This window comes from Odocoileus virginianus, chromosome 4, assembly GCF_023699985.2.
Source record: "Odocoileus virginianus isolate 20LAN1187 ecotype Illinois chromosome 4, Ovbor_1.2, whole genome shotgun sequence".
Taxonomy (NCBI): Eukaryota; Metazoa; Chordata; class Mammalia; order Artiodactyla; family Cervidae; genus Odocoileus; species Odocoileus virginianus.
Window position 1 is genome coordinate 14,114,545 of NC_069677.1, and position 22,314 is coordinate 14,136,858.

Genomic DNA, 22,314 nt, shown 5'->3' on the forward strand with positions numbered 1-22,314 from the left:
GTCCATCACCAACTCCCAGAGTCCACCCAAACCCATGTCCACTCTGTCAGTGATGCCATCCAACCATCTCATCCTCTATCATCCCTACTCCTCCTGCCCTCAATCTTTCCCAGCATCAGGGTCTTTTCAAATGAGTCAGCTCTTTACATCAGGAGGCCAAAGCATTAGAGTTTCAGCTTCAACATCAGTCCTTCCAGTGAACACCCAGGACTGATCTCCTTTAGGATGGACTGGTTGGATCTCCCTGAGTCCAAGGGACTCTCTCAAGAGTCTTCTCCAACACCACAGTTCAAAAGCACCAGTTTTCTGCACTCAGCTTTCTTTATAGTGCAACTCTCACATCCATACATGACCACTGGAAAAACCACAGCCTTGACTAGACGAACCTAGTTCTGACTATAGGGACCTTTGTTGGCAAAGCGATGTCTCTGCTTTTTAATATGCTGTCTAGAACTGCCATAACTTTTCTTCCAAGGAGCAAGTGTCTTTTAATTTCATGGCTGCTATCACCATCTGCAGTGATTTTGGAGCCCAGGAAAATAATAGCCTGTCAGTGTTTCCATTGTTTCCCCATCTATTTGCCAAGAAGCGATGAAACCAGATGCCATGAACTTAGTTTTTTAAATGTTGAGTTGTAGCCAAGTTTTTCACACTCCTCTTTCACCTTCATCAAGGCTCTTCAGTTCCTCTTAACTTTCTGCCATAAAGGTGGTGTCTTCTGCATATCTGAGGTTATTGACATTTCTCCTGGTAATCTTGATTCCAGCTTGTGCTTCATCCAGCCTGGCATTTCGCATGATGTACTCTGCACATAAGTTAAATAAGCAAGGTGACAATATAAAGCCTTGATGTACTCCTTTCCCAATTTGAAACCAGTCTGTTGTTTCATATACAGTTCTAACTGTTGCTTCTTACCTGCATACAGCTTTCTCAGGAAGCAGGTCAGGTGGTCTGGTATTCCCATCTCTTTTAAGAATTTTCTACAATTTGCTGTGATCCACACAGTCAAAGGCTTTAGCATAGTCAATGAAGCAAAAGTAGATGTTTTGCTGGAATTCTCTTGCTTTTTCGATGATCCAATGGAGGCTGGCAATTTGATCTCTGGTTCCTCTGCCTTTTCTAAATTCAGCTTGAACATCTGGAAGTTCACTATTAACATACTGTTGAAGCCAGCATGGAGAATTTTGAGCATTACTTTGCTAGCATGTGAGGTGAGTGCAACTGTTCGGTAGCTTGAGCATTCTTTGGCATTGCCTTTCTTTGGGATTGGAATGAAAACTGACTTTTTCCAGTGCTGTGGCCACTGCTGAGTTTTCCAAATTGGCTGGCATATTGAGTGCAGCACTTTCACAGCATCATCTTTTAGGATTTGAAATAGCTCAACTGGAATTTCATCACCTCCACTAGCTTTGTTCATAGTGATGCTTCCTAAGGCCCACCTGACATCACACTCCAGGATGTTTGGCTCTAGGTGAGTGATTACACCATCATGGTTATCTGGGTCACTAAGATCTTTTTTGCGTAGTACTTCTAGATATTCTTGCCACCTGTTCTTAATATATTCCGCTTCCATTAGATCCATTCTATTTCTGTCCTTTATTGTGCCCATCTTTGCATGAAATGTTCCCTTGGTATCTCTGATTTTCTTGATGAGATCTCTAGTCTTTCCCATTCTATTATTTTCCTCTATTTCTTTGCATTGTTCAGTTCAGTTCAGTCACTCAGTCGTGTCCAACTCTTGCAACCCCATAGACTGCAGCATGCCAGGCCTCCCTGTCTATCATCAACTCCCGAAATTTACTCAAACTCATGTATACTGAGTCAGTGATGCCATCCAATCATCTCATCCTCTGTCATCCCTTTCTCCTCCTGCCCTCCATCTTTTCCAGCATCAAGGTCTTTTCAATTGAGTCAGTTCTTTGCATCAGGTAGCCAAAGTACTGGAGTTTCAGCTTCAGCATCAGTCCTTCCAATGAATATTCAAGACTGATTTCCTTTAGGATGGACTGGTTCGATCTCCTTGCTGTCCAAGGGACCCTAAAGAGTCTTCAACACCACCACAGTTCAAAAGCATCAATTCTTTGGTGCTCAGCTTTCTTTATAGTCCAACTCTCATATCCATACATGACTACTGGAAAAACCACAGCTTTGACTAGATGGATCTTTGTTGGCACTGTTCACTTAGGAAGGCTTTTTAAAATCTTTGCTTGGTATTCTTTGGAACTCTGCATTCAGATAGGCATATCTTTCCTTTTCTCCTTTGCTTTTCTCTTCTCTTCTTTTCTCATCTACTTGTAAGGCCTCCTCAACCAACCATTTTGCCCTTTTGCATTTCTTTTTCTTGGGGTGGGGGGGTAATGCAAAAAGGAATATCACTCAGCCACAAAAACACCACATTTGAGTCAGTTCTAATGAGGTGGATAAACCTAGAGCCTATTATACAGAGTGAAGTAAGAAAGAAAGAGAAAGACAAATATCATATATTAATACATGTATATATGAAATCTAGGAAGATGGTACTGATGAACCTATTTTCAGGGCAGCAATGGAGACACAGACATAGAGAACAGACAGGTGGACCCAGGGCAGGCAAAAGAGAGGGTGGGTGGGATGAATGGAGAGAGTAGCATGGAAAAACATATATTATCATATGCAAAAGAGACAGCCAGTGGGAATTTGCTGTATAATGCAGGGAGCTCAAACAGGTACTCTGTGACAACTTAGAGGTGTGGCAGGTGGGAGGGAGGTTCAAGAGGGAGGGGACATGTGTATACCAAGAAAGGATTTATGCTGATGTATGGCAGAAACCAACACAATACTGTAAAGCAATTATCTATCAATTAGGGAAAAAAAGAATACTGGAATGGTTAGCCATTCCATTCTTCAGGGGATCTTCCTGATCCAGGGATAAAACCCGCATCTGCGGATTCTTATTTACCATCTGAACCACCAGGGAAGCCCTGTGTAAGAAAGCTACCAAGGTAAAATTAAATGAATTTTCCTAATCTTTACGTTTTACGGAAAATACAAAGGAATAGTTAGGAATTATTTCCACAAATTTCTTCATTTCTGCTCATTACCAGAACCAGGAAGACCTCTAGAATTTTTGCTTAGTATTTTAGTATTTAGGAAAAGAATAGGATTTCAGAGAGAGAATCAAACCCAATGCCAATGAACTTATAGTATCAATTAAAACTTAACATTGGGTTTAATACATCATCCTTAATTGTACAAGAGTGAAAGCTTTCACCCAAGGATCATGAACAAAATAAGACTGCTTGCTCTTGCAATTTCTATGAAACATTTTAATGGAGGTTTCAGCCATGGCAATTAGGTAAGAAAAATAAATAAAACGCATCTTTATTGAAAAGAAATGAATATATTTGTATATTACATGACCTTATGTAGAAAATCCAAAGGAATCTACAGTAAGAATGAAAAACAACTAATTTATGAGTTCAGTTTTAACACTGCAGGATAGATCAATACCCCCAAATCCATTATATTCCTAAACACTAGCAATGAAAAATCCATACATAAAATTAAGAAAACAATTTCATTTACAATATCATTAAGAATAAAATACTTAGGAATTAATTTAAAAAGTGTAAGACAAACACACTGAAAATTTAAAACGCTGTTAACAAAATTGAAGATGTAAATGAATGGATAGACAATATGTTCAAGGACTAACAGACATAATACTAATAAAATGACAATAATTCCCAGATACTGTATGCAATGTCTGTGGCTGTTGTTTAGTCACTAAGTCCAACTATCTGTGACCCCATGGACTGAGCCCACCAGGCTCCTCTGTTCACGGGATTTCCCAGTGAAGAATACTAGAGTGGGTTGCCATTTCTCTCTCCAAGGGATCTTCCCAAGCCACGGATTGAACCCGCATCTCTTGCATTGGCAGGTGGATTCTGGGTGGATTCTTTACCTCTCATCCACTGGGGATGCCCATGCCAATGTTTACCACAGCACTATTCACAATAGCCAAAAGGTGGAAATGACCCAAAAGCCCATCAAGAGAAGGATGAATAAACAAAATGTAGTACATACATACAGAGAAGGCAATGGCATCCCACTCCAGCACTCTTGCCTGGAAAATCCCATGGACGGAGGAGCCTGGTAGGCTGCAGTCCATGGGGTCGCGAAAAGTCAGACATGACTGAGCGACTTCACTTTCACTTTTCACTTTTATGCATTGGAGAAGGAAATGGCAACCCACTCCAGTGTTCTTGCCTGGAGAATCCCAGGGATGGGGTCGCACAGAGTCGGACATGACTGAAGTGACTTAGCAGTAGCAGTACATACATATAATGAAAAATAATTCGACCATAAAAATGAATGAAGTTCTAACACATGCTACAACACAGATGAAACTTCATAATACTACGCCTAGTGAAAGCCAGACACAAAAAAACATTTACTGTATGATTCCTTTTTAAAAAAATTTTATTGCAGTACAGTTGATTTACAAAGTTGTGTTGGTTTCAGGTGTACATGTATGATTCTATTTATATGAATAGTCCAGAAAAGACAAAGCCATAGTGACAGAAAGTAGATTAGTGATTGTAAGGGGCTCAGGTAAGGGCAAAATGGGGAGTGACTGTTAACGGGTATAGGGTTTCCTTACAAGGAGATAAAAATGTTATGAAATTTGAAAATGGCAGTGATGGCACAATGCTGTGAATAAACTAAAATCACTGAATTGTACACTTTAAAAGGGTAGATTTTGTGGTATGTCAATGTCACAACATAAAAAAATTTTAAGGTGAAAAAGCTGAAAAAGAATTGAGATATAAATTCAAGTTGAAACAATGAGTTAATATACTTTACGATAACAAACATGCTAACAAAGGATCAAAAAATTTATTAACACACCATGCTAGTGACAGTATGGGGGAAAAACAATAATAATTTTTGTTGAATCATAATGCTAGAAAGTATAATTTGGCAATAATGATCAAATCTAAAAGTTGACACACCCTTTGAGCAATCTATGTATACAAATATATTCAGATTATATAATTGCATATATACACAAAACATCTATACAAAAATTATCAGTGGGGCATTGATTTTTGTATGAGAAAAGTTTGAAAACACATATATCCTTAGTGATGTACAAAATATTTATAAAAGGATATATATACACATATTCTTTTAATATATATCCTATACACACACACACACACATTAACATTTTAACTAAGAGGAACAAGAAGACTAGGAGTAGGGGTGAAGAAAGATTTTTTCTTCACTTTTCTTCTCTTTTCATTGGATATACCTTGGTACATATTGAATTTTATACAATGTATATGCATTACCTGTTCAATTAACTACTTAATTTTAGGAAGCAATGTGACAACAGCCGGGGGGGGAGGGGGGGGGAATGTGATATATAATGCAACAGCTGCAAGTTTTATTTTTATTCATCAACTCATAGCTAGTATTTAATAACCAGAACTCAACAAAGAAATAACAAGTAAGTTTAAAAGCCATTCTAAAACATAGTTTAAATTTCAGAATTAAACTAATTAGCCACAAAGAATATTACTAAATGTTTTACAGTGTTCTTCAATTATGATAAAGTAGAACAACTCTGAAACAAAATCTTAAGAAAATGGAATTTATCTTATTGCCTTATGTAGAGAAAAGGGTTACTATATCAGGCCCAAGGCTGCTTTGGCTAGAAGAGTATTAGGCATTTGAGAAATTGATTTTGGGAGCGTTCTCACCATTCCCTAACTGAAAGGGCTGTTTACTCTTGGCAAGACTTTGCAGAGACAATGAACTTTAAGCTGAACACCTGTTTTCCTTCTGCGAGTTTGGAAGTTTGTTATGTACAGGATAGAGGGTGTCTATGTGAACAACCACCAGTAAATAACTGTGGTGAAGCCCAAATAGTGGGCTTCCCTAGGCAGAAAAACTGAATACTTGTTGCTACATTTTCACTGCTAAGTGAAAACAGTGCTCTTCCTCTTGGGAGGAAGATTGTACAAGGAAATCTAAAGATGTATTCTTCTAGACAAACAGCCTTATAATCTGACTATGGATCCTGACTTACTACATATAAATAAATCTTAGCCATAGGTACAAGGTGCTGAGCCTTGTGAGTAGAATTTCTCAACATGGGTAGTGAATGGGTTTAGAGACTTCCAATATATTCTGCTTAGCAGGAAAATTATTTTTTGAATAATGTGTGATAAAAAATAAGTTTGCTGTCTGTATGTTAATCCTGCTTTTAATTTGTTGACATCTCTAAAATGCATGTGTATTTATTTTCTTTGTTGATCGAGTTTTCTGTTAGTTCTTACATAGTAACCTTCCAGTTCGAAGGGTTTTAAAATAAAAATATTTAATATCTCTCCCTTAAGCAAAACATAATTTAACAAATGAACAAGGGATAAAATGTGAAGAAGAAAATATTGACAAAAGTACAAACAAAATTCTTCTTAAGTATTCAATATCAGTGTGAAAGGTGACACTGATTGAAGAGTACTTTTGGTTTGTATTAAGTATTATTATTTAAAGTTTTCAAAAATCTCCCCAAATTTGCTATACCCATATAAATATACACAGAATATAAAGCCAAATAAAATGTTTAAAAGTACAGATGAAAATCAACTACAGCTCAAAAATGAGAGAAAAAAGATTTTTATAATGTATTAAATTATGCACCATTTGATTTTTTAAAAATGCACAGGTATAACTTCTACTTAAACATCTCCAAAGATACTTTAGGTGGGGCGAAAAATGTTAAGATTCTGCTGTTCTGGCTACTTATCTTTAGGAGAAAGAAGACTTTTTAACAAAAGAAGTTTAGAGAAAAGGAGCAATTAACTTAAAGTTACAGAGTTATAACTGTGAACACATATAAACCTGGTCACTAAAAACACAGTCACTCAATTAGACTTCAAAAATGACTCTCTGATTATATGGCATTGTGTAAATGACCACTGGTGAGACAGAGCCCGTAGTGAAAGCTATTCATTTTAATTTAAAAATGAAATTTATTTCAACATTTCTGCTTTGTAAGAGCATGGAAAAAACAAAAAACAAAAAAGGATAGTATGTTTCATTTACTTTATCAATTACAGCTCAATGACAGAGCATTGTAAATACAATGTATTAGAGAAAATAATGCTGTGATTTTTATGTCTGTATCAAAACCTGAACAGGAAAAACAGAATTATATATGGTGATGAATGGAACTTACATAAGTTGATGTTTCCAAGCTGTCTGTGTTAACCAGTACTGGAGGAGGATTTGCCTTAAAGAAAGAATTGTAAAAGTATTAGGCTTAACAGGAAAATTGGCACATTACATATTAATGGTCACAAATATTAGAAGCATATGAAAGATTTACTATTTCTTAAATTATAATTTTATATGAAGTTTTCATATGTTAAACAATGTTCCCAGTTTCGAGCACCAGTGGAAAGAATTAGATACATAGGTAGCTATTACATTTGAGAAATGGATGATTATTTCCGCTACAACAGACACAATTTTGTTAAGATTTGTGAAGTTCACCATTCTCCTCAAAAACATTCAAAAATATTTTCTAATATAACAAAAAACTCATCCCAAATTTCTTGGCAATCACTTCTTTTCTAGTCTCAAGGATCTCCTGAAGATTCCATTTCATCACCCAGAAAAAAAATTGTCTCATACTGAACTGTGTTTAAACACTGGGGGAAAGGAGCCATACAAAGAAATCCATCATAAACTTTAATTAGAATACTGAAAACACATTCAATGTAAAAGCCCTCAATTGTTATCAACTGCAATTACTGCTTTTCATCTGTTATTCTAGACCACGGACAGAACAATTAAGGGTCAACCACTCCCAGAAACACAAGCAGAGTAACATAGATATAATTAAGTTTGGGATGAAAAAAGCTTGGTTTTCTGCTTAAGCTGGAAAGGGTTTGTTATGAAGGTGGAACAAGATTTTAAAAATAAAATGCAATTACCACCAAATGAAAACCAGACTGGAACATACTAGAAAACTGATGTGACTCCTCTTAAAATTCTTTCTTTTGTATATTTAAAAATATATAATTACCAAGTCAAATGACATTTTCAGAGAATCAAAAAGATGACTATCCTTTAAATAAATTTTAAGAAATATGCTTGCATAAATAATTGTACTGTATGCATCTAAGCTACATGAAGCAGCAAGTTAAAAATGAGTGGGGACAAGGATTACAGTAAAGCACAGGGAACTATATTCAGTGTATTAAAATAATCTATAATGGAAAATAATCCGAAGAAGATATATATACACATAACTAGATCACTCTGCTGTACATCTGAAACAATAAAAAATCCTGAAAAAAAACAAACAAAATGAGTAGGCAATACTGTATTAAATACAAACATAATACTAGCTACTTTATGTACAGCCCTATCTTTAACGATAATAGTCTATTTTCCAATGATACAATGAGAATCAAACCTAATCAAACTACTTGTGAGATTGCTAAAAATACTATTTGTGAAAGACATTTGAAATTTTATGAACATTAGGAATTATTCATTTCCCAATGACTACTGGGATCTCAAATTGATATTTTTAAATTAAAAAATTAATAGTACAACTTCACCTTACTTTGCTTAAGCAATTACAGAGGAAGGCAAGAAAGAATAAGGCTATTTAAACTTACAAAAGAAGCTATAATCTTTAAAAGTTATGGTAAGAAAACCATCTGGCTTCCTCTGCTCGTTTATTACCAAAAATATAGTGGAAAAAGTTGGCTTTCACAAAAGTCTAACTTATACCAAAATTATCACAACCCTAGCTGCTGATGATCACCAACTCACCATCACTGTATATGTTACCTTTTGATTCTAGTTACATAAAAATCTGGTATTGAAATACATATAAATTATATAAAGTGTTAAATTTTCTTCAAGATAGAAGAATGACAACGAGAGATTAGGAGAAGGAGGGGTTATGGATCATATAAGTGCATGAATTGAGGACTGCTGTAGTTGGGTGGTAAGTATACATGGGAGTTCACTGTACTACTTCCTTTCTATTTGAACAGTTTTGAATTTTTTTCATAAACTACAACAAAACAATTATATTCAGTCAAGTACTCAATTGTAAGAGGTTAATAATGAAGGCAGTTGTAAAAAATACTATGGGTTAAAGATGTTATTAAGATATTAGCATTCACATAATAAAACTAATTTCAATTTTAAAGTTCAGTTCTGAAAAAAGAATACAGACTAGTAAAAATAATTTATAATTTTGGTTTAATGAATATGATTAGATAATTAATATATATACAATCAGTTTATTTGTAGATGTATCTTAGAAATAATCTGAGTGAATGACCACACCTGAAGGGAAAGCATAGACTTGAAACTGAACAGAAACTCAAATTGAGGATTAAAAGAATTTCATTCAAAACTAATGTCAGATTAAGCAACTTGAAAAGACCTATCACAAAATGTAGTCTAAATCAAGAGCCTATGTACATGCAGCTCAAGAGGTATGATCTGATGGCCTCAAGTTCAGCCAACAAAATGTTAAAAATATTTAAGACTGTGTTAGCAGGAAGAGAATTAAAACATTTACCTTAAAATACCTTATACTCTTACTTACTAACTTGAGGATTTCTAAATTCTTATAGAATACAGAAATGGTATCTGACAAAGTAGTAATCCATCCCTCTCAAACTTGGAGGTGGTGGGAATGAGATAGCCCAATGGGCTTGGAGGGTACAATATACAACTCAGAAAAACACAATACCTTAACACCAAAGCCAGAACAAGTACTTTAGATAGAAGAGATACAGAAAAATTTGGCCATGGAATTTGCTACTTTCAGATAGCTGAAATAAAGAGCACTAAAACAAAAAATACAGTAGCAAATTTGGCTAGTTTAAGACCTTGGTATCTATAACTAGGATGGGAGATAGCAGAACAGATAACATGGAATTACCAGCTTTACTTAGGGAGGAAACCAAGTAACAGCAACAAGACTTGAGGATAATCTATGTGAAAGTTACTTGTTGACTAGTTATTTAAATAAGGTTATTTAAATAACCTTAAATGACACATCAAAAAGCATGATTCTAGATCTCTCTCTACCTCCCTCTACCATTCAATGACTTTGAATATACAGGTAAATCACAAGTACTAATTATTGAAACTTATTTCTTCCATCTATAAAGAGACATGCCTTTAACCAAAAGGACTGTGTGACAACTCAGTAAAGTAATATTAAAAACAAAACAAAAAACTGTGTTGTAAACCACAGAAACCTGTTGCTAATCCATTATACTTACTAATAGTATATACCATTGTGTATGTCTCAACTTAGACAATAATGAAATCCTATGATTCACTTAGAAATGTGGGGGTGGGTGATAGGAAAAGGGCAGGATATACCAGAAACAGAAACTAACCAAACCCTAAAGAATATGACCCAAGAATTAATAATAAGACTTAAGAAACATAGTTTTGATCATCCAACTTTTAGAATGTTATTTCATTATAAAGGGCCTTATAGGTCTGCTGCTGTTAACATACTGCAGCATCCTAATCCAATTTCAGAGAACAATATTACATCTTAAAAATCTTGTGTTAAAAATAATTCTAAGATTCAGTTATTTAAAAACAGGCCAAAATTAGTTTAGAAAATGCTTTTGTGCTGTATACTGTATTTCTCCTCCTTAGCATTTATCGAAGTTTCATTATATTATTGGTTTAATGTCGGTCTCTTTCTCCCCTACTAAATTATAAACAAGTATTTCTCCAATAAAGAACTCATAAACTCCAGAGAGTAGTACATCTTGGATTCTAATTTGGCACACACAGCATTGAAAGTTAAATGCTAACACATTAGTGACTACTATAAGTTAAACTGACTATAAAAACAAATATGATGAATTCTGGAATGATGACAGAATAAAAAGTCCCACAAATTTGCTTCTCCACCTAGATGACGACTGTACTGGCAAAATGCAATTGCCAGTGTGACATAAGTATTTTGGACTTCTGTAGTCTATTGAGGGCTTGCAACTTCCAGAAGTTACCAGATGTCAAACTGTGGTTAGTTAATCCAGTCAATTTCAATTCTTAGCAGTGTTGAAGCTACCCAACTCCCATCCTTCGTAATTTGTTCCTAGAGCAGCTGGCACAAAGCCCACACAAGCCAGGGCAAAGTAGGGAGGGAGTGGGCAGCCAAAAGGGACCCTGTTCTTCAAATACAGGGAATCTGTGTTCTGATTGCTACCTCTGATTACGGAAGTTTCAAAGAGGCAGTGGCCATTATTGCTGAGCCTCTCCCAAGTAATGTAAATCCCTCCCCCTCTGGCTGAAGTGACTCCTAGGAGATTTAAAGGGCAAGTGTCTCCTCCCATAATTTCATTTGTCTCTTTTTCCCCTTTCAAGAATCAGACACTGAAGATTAAAATATTCAAAAACAACCACATATATGAGGGAAAGCACAAAGTCACTATGCATGCCTGGGGAAGGTGCAGGCATAGAAAGAATCAGAGAAGATTTTAAGGTTATCTCATAGGCTGATTTTTAGCCCAAAGATAGCATACAGCAATCAAAAAACCAAAAACAAACCAGCAAACTTTAGAAAAGGGGAGAATCTGATTTCCAGAAAAATCATAAGATTCAAATGTCCAATTTCGAACAAAAAAAATCAAAAGGCATGCAAAGAAATAGGAACATATGTTCCATTCAAAGGAGGGAGAGTGAAGAAAAAAGAAACCGTCTCTCAAAAAGAGCTGGTGGCATATCTATTAGACAAATGATTTAAAGCAACCACTGTAAAGATATCCAAAGAACTAAAAGACAAGGTGCACAAAGTTAAGAAAATAATGTATGAACAAAATGGAGAAAGCAATAAAGACAGAAAACCTAAGGAGAAACCAAAAGGAAATTCTGAAGCTGAAAAGTAAAGTAACTGAAATGAAAAATTCACTAAAGCAAATGTGAGCAGGCAGAAGAATTAGGAAACCTGAAGATAGGATGATATAAATTATTAAGTCTGAGAACAGAAAAACTGAAGAAAAGTAACCAGAGTCTAAAGAGACTTGTGGGCCATCATTAAGCAGACCAACAAACATACTGCGGGAGTTCAAGAAGAGAGAGATCAAGGGGGAAGAGAGAATATCTGAAGAAATAATGGGTAAAACATTCCCAAATTTGATGAAAGACATGAATATAAATAATCTAAGAAGCTTGAAAAACTCAAGGTAGGATGAACTTGGAGAGATTCACACTCAGACACATTAAAATCAAACTGCTGAAAGACAAAGAGAAAATTGTGAGAGCAGTACAACAAAGTGACTCAATATACAAGAGCTCCTTTGAGGTCAGCAAACAGTGGGCAGGTATACTCAAAGTGCTAAAAGAAAAACACCGTCAACCAAGAACTCAGTAACTGGCAAAACAATCTTTCAAATATGAGGGAAAATTATGACATTCTCAAATAAACAAAGTTGAAGGAGATCATTACTTATAGACTGGCCCTGAAAAAAATGCTAAAGTGAATCCTACACGTAGAAATGAAAGGACACAAAACAGTAACTCTAGATGTCTGAGGAAATAAAGACCTTGGTAATAAGGATAAATACAAAAAAAACCCTCTTCATTATCTTAATAATGTTTTGTAACATCACTTTTTGTTATCTACATGATTTAAGAGACTAATATTTTTTAAACTATATTTTAAAGAAGTGGGCATGTTAGTCACTCAGTCATGTCTGACTCTTTGTGACCCCGTGGACTATAGCCCAAGAGGTTCCTTTACCCATGGGGTTTTCCAGACAAGAATACTGGAGTGGGTTGCTATGCCTGATCCTGGGTCAGGAAGATCCCCTGGAGAAGGGCATGGCAACCCACTCCAGTATTCTTGCATGGAATTTTCTATTTTAAAAGTTAGTTTAAAAGTGAATTATTCATACAGAAGTGATGTCAACATCAGTAAATAACTAAAATCAATTACTAGCCCAGAAATTAATATTATGGTAACTTTGCTTTGTAATTTCACATTTATTTTCTACATAATTTAAAACATGAATGCATTTAAAAATTGTTAGTTTACATTTTTGTACATATAATGTATAAAGTTGTAATTCTGTGACATAAACAACTGAAAGGGGTGGGGATGTAACTGTTAAGAGGAGCAGAGTTTTCATATATCACTAAAGTTAAACTGATATAAATTCTAATTTGAGTGTTGCAATTTCAGGATGTTAAATGTAATCCCCATGGTAACCACAGAGAAATTAGCTATAGAATATACATAAAAAGAAAAATGAAAGGAATTTAAACATTTCACTACATATATAAAAAATCAACCAAACAAAAAATAAGACAGTAATGCAGGAAATGCAGGAAATAAATCTGTAATAAATATAGAAAATAAATAACAAAATGACAGAAGCCTCTCCTCATCAATAATTACTTTAAATGCAAATTGCTTAAACCCTCCAATCAAAAAAAAGCAGAATGGATAAAAACACACGACCCAACTATGTTTTCTGCAAGAGACTTCATTGAGATCCAAAGATGCAAACAGGCTGAAAGTGAAAGGACAGAAATAGATATTCCATGCAACTAGCTACTAAAAGATAGGAGTGACTATACTAATATTAGATAAAATAGAAGTTAAATTTTAAAAAGTTACAAGGGACAAAGGACAACATTATATATTAGTAGAAGGTTTAATACAGTAAGAAAATAAAACAATTAACATTCATGTACCTAATGCTATACCATCAAAATCTATGAAATAGAAAGCGACAGAATTAAAGAGAGTAAACAAATAATAGTTGAAGATTTCAATCACCTATTCAAATTAATGTGTAAAACAGCCAGACAAAAGATAAGTACAGAAAAAAATCACTTAAATTCCACAATAAACCAATCTGATCTAACAGACATATTTGGAACACTCTGACCAACAACAGGATACAGTCTTTTCAAGTGCACTTGGATCATTTCCAGAATATACCATATGTTGGGCCAAAATTACGTCTCAATAGATTTAGTAAGAAAGTTGTCATATAAAGTTCAGTTCAGTTCAGTCGCTCAGTCGTGTCTGACTCTGCAACCCATGAATCTCAACACGCCAGGCCTCCCTGTCCATCACCAACTCCTGGAGTTTACTCAAACTCATGTCCACCGAGTCGGCGATGCCATCCAGCCATCTCATCCTCTGTTGTCCCCTTCTCCTCCTGCCCCCAATCCCTCCCAGCATCAGGGTCTTTTCCAATGACTCAACTCTTCACATGAGGTGGCCAAAGTACTAGAGTTTCAGCTTCAGCATCAGTCCTTTCAAAGAACACTCAGGACTGATCTCCTTTAGGATCGACTGGTTGGATCTCCTTTCAGTCCAAGGGACTCTCAAGAGTCTTCTCCAACATAACACGTTTTATGTCAAAAATGGATGAAGACAGTAAGCAATAATAGAAGCAAACTGGAAAATTCACCAAGTTGTGGAAATTAAATGACATACTATTAACCAAAAAATCAAATAAATAATAGAGAAAATGAGACCAATAGTTGTTTTTTTAAAAGATCAACAAATGACAAACTTTTAGTTAGATGGACTAAGGGAAAAGGAGAGAAGAATAAACTACTAAAATCAGAAATGAAAGTGGGAACATTATTGTTAATTCAACAGAAACAAAAAGGATTACAGGAGTTATTATGACCAAGTGTAAGCCAACAAACTGGATAACTTACACAAAATGGAAAAACTCCTACCAATGCCAAATCATGAAGAAAAAATTTTAATACTTTATAATTAATAAGGAAATTGAATCAGTAATAAAAAATCTCCTGACAAAAACCCTTGAAATCTGATTGTTTTCCTGGTGAAATCTACCCAACATCTGAAGAACTACCATCAATTTTTCTCAAATCCTGCCCCAAAATTGAAGAGGAAGGTATACTTCCCAACTTATACTTTGAGGCCAGCATTATCGCTATAAGAAAACTGCACACCCATATCCTTTATGTATACTGATCCAAAAATCTCAACAAAAATTGAATTCAGCATTATACTAAGAATTTTATATACCATGACCAAGTAGGATTTATTCCTGGATTGCAAGGATGATTCAACACAGGAAAACTGATCAATGTAACATACCACATTCAACAGAATGAAGAAGAAGGTAAAAAAAAACCAACATGACCATCTCAATCTATGCAGGAAGTATGTGACAGTATTAAATATTTTAACTAAGAATATAAGGAAACCACCACCACATAATAAAGGTCATATATGAAAAACCTACAGCAAACATCATACTTCCATGGTGAAAGACTGAAAACTTTCCCTCTAATATCAAAATCAAGTCAAGCCGGCCCACTTTCACCACTTCTATCTAACAAAGTATTGAAAATCAGTCAATTAAACAAATAAGAAGAAGAAAAATTATCCAGCAGCTTCAGCTGCAAGCAACAAATTCTGGTAAATTCTCTTTTCAATTTTTATTCTAATATAAATATTTTCTATTTCCTTGCTATGGCTTCTTAGACATACTCATCATTTAAAAGTAGACATTAAATTTCTAAATACATGAGATTTTAAAGTGTCTTTGACATTAATTTCCCATTCTGATATTATTTTCTCATTTAAATGTTTTCTTCTCTGTAATCACCCTCTGTTTTTTTCAGTCTTCTAACTTTACTGAAGTTTTCAATACCAAGTCAAAGATCTCTCTTGGTAAATGTTACATTGTATTTGAAAATATGTGGGTTATTTTCAAGTTTCTTTTGATACTGATCTCTAACATAATTCTACAAGGATAAGAGAACAAACTCTGTATGATTTCAGTATCTTTAGACCACCCATTTTGTGCACCTGTTCTTATGTCCCTGGATATGTCCCAGTGTCTCCTTGTTTACAATCTATGGGAATTTGAACAGAATTTGTGTCCTACTGTTGTGTGAAAACTGTATAAATCTTGATTATGATGAACTGGTGCATAGTGCTTTTCAGGACTACTATATCCTTCTACTTCTTTGTATATTCATTCTATTAATTTTCGAGAGTTTAATACTGAAACTCCCAACTAAAAATTTTAATTTATCTACTTAAAAAATAATTGTAATATGTAGTGGAACTACATATAACCATATTCTGTATTTTCCAAGTCTCTTGTAAATGTTATCATACTTTCATAATTTTTAAAAAAGGCCAAAACAAGCGGTACTCTGACCCTCCTTTCTGTTTCCCTGTAAAGCATGAAATAAATTTCCCAAATGAAAAAAAGAAAATTATCTGTCTGCAAATAATATGATCATATATGTAGAAAACTCTGATGGAACCACACAAAAGTCTGTTAGAACTAATAAACTTAGCAAAGTGGCAGTATATGGTCTAAACACAAAAATCAGCTGCATTCCTAAATATAAATAAGCTGGAAAGAAAACAAAAACAACTCAATTTACAACAGCATCAAAAAGAATAAAACAGTTAGGAATGAACTTGCCAACAAGTGAAATATCTGGGCAATGAAAACTATAACATTGCTGAAAGAAATTAAAGACAATAGGAATAAATGGAAACACATTCCTTGTTCATGACATCTTAATATTGTTAAGATGTCAATACTACCCAAAGCAATTTATAGATTTAATACAATTTCTATCAAAATAACAATGATGTCTTTTTGCAGAAATAGGAAAACCCATCCTAAAATTCATATGGAATCTCAAGGGATCTGAATAGACAAAATAATCCTAAAACTGACAAAGCTAGAGAACTTAAACTTCATTTCAAAACTTACTATAAAATTACAGTATTCAGAAGTTTGGTATTGGCATAAAGGCAGCCATATGCCACTGGAATTGAATATACAGTGCAGAAATAATCCCACATATATATAGTCAAATTATTTTCAAGTATAAGGGTGCAAAGACCATTCGAAGGGAAAAAGACAGTCTTTTCAATACACAGTGCTGAAAAACTGGATATCCAAATGCAAAATAATGAAGCCTAACACCTAACACCATATACAAAAATTAATTTTAAATGGATCCATGACTTAAATAAAAGACCTAAAACTATAAAACCCTAAGAAGAAAACACAAGATAAAAACTTCATAACACTGCATTTGGCAGTGATTCACTGAATATAACACCAAAGGTGCAGGCAACAAAAGAAAATATAGACAATTTGGACTTGTTAAAAATTAAAAATTTTGTGCATCAAATGACACTATCCACAGAGTAAAAAGACAACCCACAGAATGGAAGTCAATATTTGCAAATCATGTATCTAATAAAGAACTAATATCCAGAATATACAGAGAATTCCTAAAACTCAAAAGAAACCAACAACACAATTCAAAATGGGTAAAGGATATTTCTCCAAAGAAGATATACAAAGGGCAAATAAACACATGAAAAGATGTTCAACATCACTTCACTGGGGAGCTGAAAATGAGAACTACAATGAGATGCCACGTTATACCCATCAGTTTGGCTAACAATATGAAAACAGAATAAATATAAGGAGTGCTGCTGTAGATGTGGGAAAATTGGAACCATTGTACTTCACTGGTGGGAATATAAAGTGCTACACCACTGTGGAAAATAGTATGGTAGTTCCCCTAAAAATTTAGTTACACAATAATCCAGTTATTACACTTTCAGGTATACACTCTAAAGAACTGAAGGCAGGGTCTTGAAGAGGTATCTGTACACCCATGTTCATAGCAGCATTATTCACAATAGCTAAAATGTGGAAGCAACTTGAGTTGTTCACTGACGAATGGATAAGAAAATCTGATATACACATAAAATGGGATATTATTTAGCTTTCAAAAGAAGGTATATTCTGATGCTACATATGTATACAGCATGGATTAACCTTAAGGACAGTATGCTAAGTGAAATCAGCTAGTCACAAACAGACATAAACTGTTATGATTTCACTTATCTAAGGTACTTGAGTCAAAATCACAGAGAAATAATATAGAATAGTAGTTGCCAAGGCCTCGGCCAGGAGGTGAGAGGGCAGAGGAAGGAATGGGGAATTCAGTGTTTAATGGGTACAGAGTTTCAATTATGCAAAATGAATAAAAAGTTCTGCAGATGGATGATGGTGATATATAGACACCAATATGAATGTACTTAATACCACTAAACTGTAAACTTAAAAATAGTTAAGGTGGTGTAATATACATTATGTGTCTATTACAATTAAAAAAGGAAAAAATATGACCTCAACCTAATTATTAAAATGCATCAAATAAACACAAATTGCAGGTATTCTACAAAACAACTAGCCTGTTCTCTCGTAAAAGGCCACACACATGAAAGACTGTGGCGCTACTTTAGATTAAAGTAGATTCATGAACACTAATGTCTTGGATGGACAAAGGACCTGGCAAAATAGAATTATGGTCTGTAGTATGGCTCAGATGGTAAAGAATACACCTGTAACACAGGAGATCTGAGTTCAATCCCTGGGTTGAGAAGATCCCCTGGTGAAGGGAACTGCTACTCACTCCAGTATTCTGGTCTGGAGAATTCCACAGACAGAGGAGCCTGGCAGGATAGCCAACTTTCTGCTTTAGATCACTATATTATAGCAATATTTTTCTTTCTCAGGAAGACATTTAGTATCATAAAGTATTAATATTTAGGGTAAGGGAACATGAGTAAAACTTCCTTTTAACTGGTATACAAAAAAATCATACTCAATTATTTAAGAAGAGAAATGATGAAGCAGATGTGGTAGGCAAAAATTTTAACAATTGGGGGAGACATGGGTATATGAAATTTTTGTACAATTCTTGCAACTCTTTGTAAGTGTGAAATAATTTGAAAATAACACAAAAACAAACAAACAAAAAAATCCAAGACACAAACAGAATAGGGGCACTGCAGTCAAGTGATACTGTGTGGTTTAAAAAGGCCCATCAAGGCGATTCAAATATATTATTGTATTTAAGATTACTAGTAAAGTGAAAACCTAACAAGCCATGCTTTAGATTATACAAATGATCAAATCATTTAAGGGTCAACACTCATATGTTCTGTGAAACTTGCATTGTCCAAAAGCAATAGGATACTCTATACTGGATAGACTTCTAACCTTAGTTCCTCTCATGTCATGTGGGAGTTATCTGCTCTCTCTTGCATGGATAGTAGGCTCTCAGAGGAAAAGAACAATGTTATATTTATTTTTGTATTTACATGACTGAAACAGTAACAAATAATTAAACTAAAAACAATGCCTCCAAAGCGTCTATTTGAGTATGAACATAGACTTTTCATACAAACACATAAAATTAGCTATAAAGCATTGCAATAATACTTTCATTACATATCTCCTCAGAACTGGTTAAAAAAAAAAAGGCCTAAAGAATCTAGTATTAAAGAAGAGTATTTACTCTGGGTGTATATTAATAGGCTAGTATCTTAGAGATTGTATCGTCAATAGGAAGAACTAGCATCTGTTATACGATTGCTATGTGCTCAGTTTCTATGTGGATGGAGAAACCGAGGCTATGAGAACCCGAGTAATGTTCCCACCATCACACAACCAGGAAAGGGCGAGGCCAGGAATTGGTAGAGTTAGGTTCAGTATAAAGTCCAGGTTCTTTCTGCAACTTCAAAAGCCATACAAAATCAATACACAGAAATCACTTGCATTCCTATATACTAACAATGAAAAATAAGAAAAAGAAATTAAGGAATCAATCCCATTCACCAGTGCAACAAAAATAATTAAATATCTAGGAATAAATCTACCTAAGGAGACAAAGGTACTGTATACAGAAAATTATACGATACCAATGAAAGAAATCAAATATGACATAAACAGATGGAGAGATATTCCACATTCCTGGGTAGGAAGAATCAATATTGTGAAAATGACTACACTACCAAATGCAATCTACAGATTTAACATGATCCTTACCAAATTACCAATAGCATTTTTCACAGAACTAGAACAAAAAATTTCACAATTCATACGGAAACAAAAGACCCCGAATAGCCAAAGCAGTCTTGAGAAAGAAGAATGGAGTTGGAGGAATCAACTTTCCTGACTTCAGATTATTCTACAAAGCTACAGTCATCAAGACGGTATGGTATGGGAACAGAAACAGAAATACAGACCAATGGAAGAAGATAGAAAGCCCAGAAATAAACCCATGCACCTATCGATACCTTATTTCTGACAAAAGAGGCAAGAATATACAATGGGGCAAAGAAAGCCTCTTCAATAAGTGGTGTTGGGAAAACTGGACAGCTACATGTAAAAGAATGAAATTAGAACACTCCCTAACACCACACACAAAGATAAACTCAAAATGGATTAAAGACCTAAATGTAAGACCAGAAACTGTAAAACTCTTACAGGAAAATATAGGCAGAACACTCAATGACATAAATTAAAGCAAGATCCTCTATGACCCACCTTCTAGAGTAATGAGATAAAAATGAAAGTAAATAAGTGGGACTTGATTAAACTCAAAAGCTTTTGCAGAGCAAAGGAAACTATAAACTAGGAGAAAAGACAACCCTTGGAATGGGAGAAAATAATAGCAAATGAAACAACTGACAAAGGATTAATTTCCAAAATACACAAGCAGCTCATACAACTCAATACCAGAAAAACAAACAACCCAATCAAAAAGTGGGAAAAAGACCTAAATAGGCATTTTCCAAAGAAGACATACAGATGGATAACAAACATGAAAAGATGCTCAGTATTGCTCATTATTAGAGAAATGCAAATCAAAACTACAATGAGATACCACCTTACACTGGTCAGAATAGCCATCATCAAGGAGTCTACAAACAATACGTGCTGGAGAGGGTGTGGAGAAAAGGGAATCCTCTTGCACTGTTGGTGGGAATGTAAATTGATACAGCCACTGTGGAAGACAGTATGGAGATTCCTTAAAAACCTAGGAATAATATAACCTAGCAATGCCACTCCTAGGCATATACCCTGAGGAAACCAAAATTGAAAAAGACACATGTACCCCAATGTTCACTGCAGCACTATTTACAACAGCTAGAACACGGAAGCAACCTAGATGTCCATCGACAGATGAACGGATAAAGAAATTGTGGTACATATACACAATGGAATGTTACTCAGCCCTAAGAAGCATGTGAGTCAGTTCTAATGAGGTGGATGAACCTAGAGCCTATTATACAGAATGAAGTAAGTCAGAAAAAGAAAGATAAATATTGTATACTAACACATATATACAGAATCTAGAAAGATGGTATTGAAGAATTTATTTGCAGGGCAGCAATGGAGAAACAGACATAGAAAACAGACTTATGGACACGGGCAGAGGGGAGAAGAGCATAAGACGTATGGAGAGAGTAACATGGAAACTTACATTATCGTATGTAAAATAGATAGCCAATGGGAATTTGCTCTATGTCTCAAACAGGGGCTCTCTATCAATCTAGAGGGGTGGGATGGGGAGATGGAAGCGAAGCTCAAGATGGAGGGGATGTATGTATATCAATGGCTGATTCATGTTGAAGCCTGACAGAAAACAAAATCCTGTAAAGCAATTATCCTTCAATAAATAAATAAGAGCCATTCAATCTATCTCTGTACCACTCTAACGAATAAGCATGATAGTTTTCATATTTTCATAAAATTTAAATGACATGATCAATATAAAAGTACTTTGAAAGTTTAAAGTTCTAGAAATAATATAAGACAATATTTTAAAACTTTATCATCTTTCTAGCTATCTATCTGTCCTCAAACTCACTTTAAAATAGACAGGTGTCAGCCCCCATTTTTAATAGATGAAGGGAGTATAAAACTCAGAGAAGTTAAATAATTTGAGTCACAAAGCAGGACTAGACTCTAAATCTTAAATCTTCTGTTTCTATCATCTCCTGATGCATCCAAAGTATAAAGCAGTAGATCTTTAGAAGAAAAACTGTATGTATTTAAAATGTTAAAATCAGGTTATATGTAAGATACGGATTTAAAAATTCATTTGGGGACAAATATTTTAATCACTCTCATTAATTTTATAATGTATATGTTATATTCAATTACTCAGGTATACACTCACTTATTCTGCAAAATGAGGCACACCCACAGCCTTCTCATGTAAAACAAAACAAATTATTAAACTATTCTACTTAGACTTTTATAAGTATATTTAAAACCTAAAATGAGGTTAGGTAATATAAATAAGCCTCTCCTGTTAAGTTTTTAAACTTGCTCCCTGGTTTACTGTCTCAAGCAAATATGAAGTAACACTAGTGATACAAATACCCAAGATCAAGTGCCAGCTACACATGCATATTAT

The 22,314-nt window shown here is 34.5% G+C and overlaps 1 protein-coding gene across 22 annotated transcripts in view; it reads right to left on the bottom strand.

The window, feature by feature from the left end:
• The window catches only part of DLG1 (discs large MAGUK scaffold protein 1), a 267,402-nt gene that overhangs the window by 113,026 nt on the left and 132,062 nt on the right, over nt 1–22,314 (bottom strand). For all 22 annotated transcript variants that reach the window (XM_020887873.2, XM_020887881.2, XM_020887878.2 and 19 more), the window contains one exon: nt 7,229–7,282. In XM_020887873.2, the coding sequence (XP_020743532.1) occupies nt 7,229–7,282 (54 nt within the window). The remainder of the gene's footprint in view (nt 1–7,228; nt 7,283–22,314) is intronic.